General features: G+C 37.2%; 1 protein-coding gene across 1 annotated transcript; it reads right to left on the bottom strand.

Moving 5' to 3' along the window:
* Nucleotides 1-1,176: 1,176 nt before the first annotated feature.
* Nucleotides 1,177-6,928, bottom strand: hhex (hematopoietically expressed homeobox). Its single transcript, XM_088634953.1, has 4 exons — nucleotides 6,375-6,928; nucleotides 3,444-3,622; nucleotides 2,602-2,652; nucleotides 1,177-1,817 (listed from the first exon to the last, which is right to left on the bottom strand). Exons 1-4 carry the CDS (start codon nucleotides 6,736-6,738, stop codon nucleotides 1,584-1,586), a joined length of 828 nt encoding a protein of 275 aa, XP_088491079.1. The 5' UTR covers nucleotides 6,739-6,928; the 3' UTR covers nucleotides 1,177-1,583.

Genomic DNA, 6,928 nt, shown 5'->3' on the forward strand with positions numbered 1-6,928 from the left:
AACTACCTTTGCAATACCAGATAGGTGAAATATATTTCCAAAGGTCGTAAGGGCAAAACAATAAAATGCCCAATTAGAACAAAAAAGCACGGGTACTAATTCAGACATAGCCTAACCCCTCCCATATTGCTGGATCTAAAATTCCTCATTAAGTAAAAGAACACGGTAAAACTCCAAATACACTTACCCGTTATTTAAAATGTTTTTAAAATCTGATTGTTTCATGCAGGACCTTTGCAGTTGAGTCTTTTATAATCTGTGGGCAATTCAGACAAGTGAGACAATTCAGACAAACCTGTGTGTATTTATAACAGGTTTACGTTCACTCCATGCATTTAAATATGAAAATTAGTTTAAATGTAAGACTGTCCAGTTTGGGACAGTATTTCTCAAAAACTATTAAAATATTGGAATGCAATTTTATAATACCCAGTTGGTGATCTGCATTGCCTAGTTCTTAGAAATACTATACAGAAAGTAACATTCAAATAGTCATTGCGCATGTTCTGGGAACAATATGATATGAATCTTGCGTACTTAAAACACACGAGGTTTGTAGTTATTGCTTTGTCGGATTCACATTGATACGGTCCATCATGTAGCTTAGCCCAGTCAGTAGATTCATCACAAGATTAATTTCCCTGTACGTGTTGTAATCCGTGAATTTAACATTCTTACATGAATTTATTTTTTACTAAATTCTTGTGGGTGACTAAGATTTTGGTTTGTAATATAGCCCCATACATTCATCCCATAGGTTCATAAAGACTGCTAAAAACACGCTGGAAAGGGGAGAGTGCTGGGGTGTATACTTCAGAGTGAAAATGTCCCAGGGATGGTAAATATACAGTACTAGGCTATACGGTATATGCCTTTTTCTTCACTTTTGCAGCTACATTGCACGATAAATATTTGGATGCCCTAAGAAATGCATTGCCTACATTTCGCCGGCGATGGGCTGGAGAATTATATTCCTTTTGAAAACTACAAGTGTAAAATTACCTAGGACAAAATTACCCGTAAAAATGCATTGCTGCCTCTGTTCTTGTGGAATGTGCCCCTTTTGAAAATCAAACAGATTATACCTGTTGTTCAGTATAGTCTTTGGTTTAAGATGCAGGCTACATACAATACATACTCAAGAGCTTGTCAAGAAATACAACTCCAAAACTGAGCAAAGGCTGTATGCTGTTGTGATTTATTTTCCGTTAAACAAAAAAACATCATTAAACAGTCTGGACAAAACCGACCTTTTCTTAGAGACTTCACTATGCAAAGAATACTGGGACGCTAAAAATGCTTAATTAAAATATATATTTTGAAGAAACGTACAGTATGAAACTTTAATGCATATCGTACAAATTAGTTTAAATTGAACAAAACTATATTTTGCTAGAAGAGATGTACAAAAACATACACGCGTATTTATTAATTTATATTGAAAGGATGTCATTCCTTTCAGCGAAATTTACATATTTACAAATACTGTAATTACATGCACATCAAGTCCTAACGTTGGTGCTTCGGTAAAGGAAAGTGCAAGTCTTAAGCATACTTCCTCCGTTTCCAGCAGTCTATCATTATTATGCATTTAAAGAGAAGTTGATATCTTCCCCAATGTCCAGCTCTTGATCCGAATCGTCCGAGATATCTGATTCGATTTCTCCCTGAGATATCGGCGAGGAAGAAGAGTGAGATCTGCTGAGCGCTATCTCTTTACTTCCCGGATCTGTAGACAAACCCATCTCCTGTCTCTGATCGCAGTGGCTCTCCGAATTTTCGCCGTCCAGATCGCGTTTACTTCCTTGTGGGTTTTCCTGTAAATAACGAAAATATTGACAGTTGATGTTTAAGATATTAAATGCAGACGCTCGAATATTTAATTAAAATGTCTTCTGCTAGCTAAACCCCTGTACAGTTTCATGTGGTTCAACGTTTTGACCAAAATATAGTGTTGCACAAATATGTTGTGTTCCATTTTCTCTTTGAAGAACTGTGACTCACCTACATATAGGTGATTAAAAAATATAATCTTGTAAAATTATCTCTAAAATGAATTGGATAAATGAAGGAATATTGAAGGTCGCCCTTGCATTGACATTTAAACACATTATAAGTAGAAAAGAAGTGATGTAGCTGCTTTAGACTGGGCGCAGAACCAATCTGAGAAATAGTGATTTGAGAACATCGTTAGATCTAATAGCAATACTAATACTAAAGAAAAAAATATTACATTATCTTATCAGAAACGTCACAATATCGGAATAAGTCGAACATAAGTGGGTTTGTCCATCTGTTATCTGACACACATTAATTTTATTAAACTCATCTTGGTTTGCAATTCAATTAGCGTACAGGTTTCACTGGTGAACCTGCCGGCCCAGAAACGATGTAGATACGGTAGTTGCATTAGGCCCTTTTAACATTAGTGCCGCATCAATAGGTTGTTCCAGATTTCTTAGACGACTAGTTTGTCTTCTCACTCAAGATGAAGAGGATAAACATACTTTGGAACATAGTTCTTCGGGGGATATGGCGGTAGAAAGACTTTAATAAGCAAACCTAAGACGTGGAGAGATAGAAATCAGACTGAGATGATACCTGCTTGAGACGTCGCCACTTCGCTCTGCGATTCTGAAACCAAGTCTTCACCTGAAAACAGCGAACATCGCAGTTAGACATACCGATCACGACTGGAATATCAGGACGCTGCATTACGATTTAAAATGTATCCAACTTTGTAACACAGCGAAACACATGGGATGTCTTCTTTTTTTTCTAATATTCCCATTAATTTTAAACGTTTAAGTTTAGTTTAAAAGTGTAATTTAAAGTTAATTTGTTAACATGTCAGATTTTCATACTTCAGATCACTGTGAACTTCAAGGAAACTTAAAGACGTAAGCTACTGCATTGTTCTGAAAGAAAAATCTTCCAAGTATTAATTTTCATTTTTATTTCTTTAATACGAGTTAAGTGAAAAAAGGCAGAGAAAGATGACCGGGAGAACCTAAGTGGACTGGTGCTGCCACTGATGGCAAAGCTACTGTTCATTTATCTGTGCTGTCTGTAGCTTTCAAATAATACTGGTATTTTCTAAGAGTTTCATATTTAAGTAATTTACTCCAGAAAAATAACGTTTTAATCATTAACAATGGATTAGTTCGCTAACCCTGTATGTATATAATGTTTCCAAATGTCTTTTTGAATAAAAAAAGTAAAACATAAAAACTGATGAAAGGTCATTAGGCACAGAATGTTATAATTAATCATATAATGGAAGGTTTTTTTTAGGTTTCAAGTGCTTTTGCTAGAATCCATCGATTAACCTCTCTTTATTTCTAATTTCCACAAAATTAGCTTTTCAGGCCGGAACTGTCAGGCCTCTCAGGGAAAGTGATAACGTCATTGTTTCTTTGGGGACTTACTAAGTGTGTATTTACCTGTCTTTCACTGAGCTGCAACATCTTCGCGAGTCTTTTTCGCTCTGGCGGCGACAGATACTTCTGCGTCTCAAACTTTTTTTCCAGTTCAATGGTCTGGTCGTTGGAGAATCGCACTTGACCTCCCTTTCTTTTGTGCAGCGGCCTTTGTATGAACGGAGTCCATAAAACCGGTTTACCTTTAAAAAGAACAATCGAAATTACGATGTTTAATTACAGCCACTAAGCTTTGTGGAAAAAAATCAAATATTATTTTTTAAACATTACACAAACAAAATAACAAAGACTTTAACAACCTTTATTTTGCATAGGACGTAAACAGTAATGTATTTTTTTTTAATAGAGAAGTGAATTTATAATAAAAGTGTATTGGTTTCAATGATTAGGTACACCAATTACATACACACGAAAAAAGAAGTGAAAGCTATAGTGGAAACTACACCTCATATTTTTAGTATTTAAACCATCCGCTGTTTATGCTTCGATATGTAAATATGGATAGAGAATAAAAGTGTATCCTCTCTCACTCAGACAAAAAAAACCGCTCCACTTGAGGTTTATGAAGACCGCCGAGAGTCACAAAAGCTATGGCAAAATTTCCGTCAATATGTTTCCTGTTGGTCTATCTTGTAAGTGTCTACAGCATCCGTCTTCTCCTTTACAGAAATCTCTTTAGGAAGCTGCGATTTCGTTTTTTTTTTCGGAGGCAATTTAGAAATCACGAAAAAAAACGACGGTTTAAGTGGGGAACCCTAAATCCCACGTCTTTGCACTGGGGTCAGAGATCACCTCATGTAAACAAGAAAAAGGGACAAAAGACTGTACACTGTAGATGAGACTATCTGTAGGAACAAACGCCTGCTCTGTGTTCATGGTCTTTTAATGTTCTGCGCACTTTTATCAAAACAGTGTGTCGCACATACTCTTCCCATTGAGCAACAAGTGCCGGTTTATTTTTTACACATTTCATCTCACGGTTGTGCGATAAAATGGGCCCATCCAAAGCGTTATAAAAAGTGTTTTTATGTGTCAATAATTATCATAAAAAGAAGGTGGCGAATTAGGCAGTCACATCAAATCAGGCGTACCTAACTGAAATACAGACCAAAAAAGATGCAACGTTTTTTTTTTACTTGCGTCAGTTTATGCTTCATTTGCTTATACTTTATGCTTCATTAGGGGGAGTAGAAAAATAGGAAGCAACTAGTTATTTTAGCTGCCATAAAGTCACATCCCACACAGAGGAAATGAACAATATCAGAAAAACGGATCCCGGCTATCAGAAGTCGAGTGTTTCCTGAATATGTCTGTATTGAGGATGTCGATAAAATAATCTGTATTGTGCACGACTCCCGGGGAAGAGCCTGCTTGAGGTAGCCAGGAAAACATTTAACAGTTTCTGAAACCAGATTTACTCCTATCGAGAGCTCAAGATTTCCTGTATGAACGGAAAAGGGTCAGGCTTGCTGAACATGGGCTGTTAACCCTAGACCCACACGCAATTGTTAACATAACAAGTGTCTGGATATCACAGTCATAGAACTCGAATTGTTTGTGCTATAACAGAGTTTCCGAATCCCTCATAATGAAAAGGTAAAAATGGAAACAAACATACAGAGGGCGAAAATACGTGGTGATATGTTGGAGGAACCACTTTCTGTAAATTTCTTTCATTGGAGCACAAGTAAAAATTTCAAAGTTGTTTAAAGTGGCACATGATTAGTACAGTACCATTCTGTTTAACTTTAGGCACTGAAATTGAATAATACATATTTTGCTACAAAAAGTCCACAAAGGCTATTTATTGCTATTATAGTATACAGTGTAAGTTGCAAAACAGACAGGACATTTTAGTTTTTTTTATTTAATCTAAATGAAGTCGGATTTATGTACACATAAGTAAATTACCATATATTTAAAACACTTCGGTCATTCAAAGACAACTATATATACACCTGGAAAGCACTTAATATGATGGACTGAGATTTTTTATTTAACATTTTTCATACGACTTAAAATTGTATTTTTTCCCAGTTCTTTTCGATATGTGGTTTACCTAAGAATTTACCTGCTGGAAAAGGGTGAGGTAATGTTTATACACATAGATAAGTATATTACAAAGGAACAAGTAATAGGTTTATTCCATGCTGAAAAAAAGAAGAAAGAGAACACAACGTTTCGGCCGTGGAGCCTTCTTCAGGTGTCCTTCTTCAGATAAGTATATTATACATTCGCAAAATACGGGAAAAAAACCCACAACGCCAATATTATGATTGCAGTTAGATGGTAATAAAAACAACCTGATTTGTACAAGAAGTGTGCAGTTATATAATAACAATAAAGGTTTCATTATTTACTTCAGGAGCGAAGTAGAGACTGGCAAACTATAAAATATTAAATCACATTTGCAATTCATTTTTAATATTAGGCCTTAAGCTATATTTTTTTAACTAAATGTAGTAACACACCAGGTCTTAAAATCATCATGAATCATCAACAAAATACTAAAAGCCTCGCTCTAAAATCCCACACATTCTTAAAAGTATAATTTTACTTTTAATCCGGAAATCTGAGGTTTCAAACGCCTAACCTCACCAATGCGTCAATTGAAGTGATTACAGAAACCCTTACCACTGTGTTACTTTACCAAAATGGCTTGTGAATTCAGTCTGTGTGTGACTGCAGTACTTGAGACCACTAATTCCCGTTATCTTATCAATCACGTATCATGAAGCTGTCCAACAGCACGGCATCAGTTATTACATGAAGAAAGTAAGGACATGCCAAGGATACAACGCAAATATGTTACAGACTACTGAACTATTAGAGGCATGCTTAAAACACGGTACGGCAGCGATATCAAGGATGCACCCTGCTCAAAACAGCGACCTTGTGTCCGGGCGTAGGAAGTGCGCCGTGGGCTTTACTTACCGAGAGGGTCGTGCCTGATTAGCGCGTGAGTGTAATCCCCTACTGTGCGGTGGAAAGGGTAGAGAGAGTTGGCGAAGGCTCCGGTGCCGTAAGTGGTTGTCAGGGCTGCATGGTGCGAAAAAGCCGGATGGATCGGAGTCGGCTCGTATATAGGAGTCCTGTAAGGGGCTACCAAACTTGTAAAGGACGAATTTGGAGACGGCAGGGTGGGTGTCGGAACCACTGTAGTAGACGTCGGAGTCACATTCCTGCCCAGGATATCTTCGATGTAGAAGGGAGTAGGGTGAACGGGCTGAACTGGAGTAGGAGCGTAAAGAGGAACACTTACACTCATTGCTGAGGACGTGGGGTGTTGGTATTGCATTTTTCTTCCCGATGTCCACTAGGTTTGAAAACAAAAACGAATTCCTCTTCGCACTGCAGCTTGTTGTGTCCCGTTAGCTCACGAAAAGATAAAAGTGTGGCTGGTGAAAAAGCTCTTCTTTGTCCATCGGGCACCGCTCGTTTATTGGCAGCTTTATCGCCTGTCTAGTCGATATCTAAGTATTGGGAGT

This window comes from Lepisosteus platostomus, chromosome 6 (assembly GCF_059453375.1).
Source record: "Lepisosteus platostomus isolate fLepPlt1 chromosome 6, fLepPlt1.hap1, whole genome shotgun sequence".
NCBI lineage: Eukaryota > Metazoa > Chordata > Actinopteri > Semionotiformes > Lepisosteidae > Lepisosteus > Lepisosteus platostomus.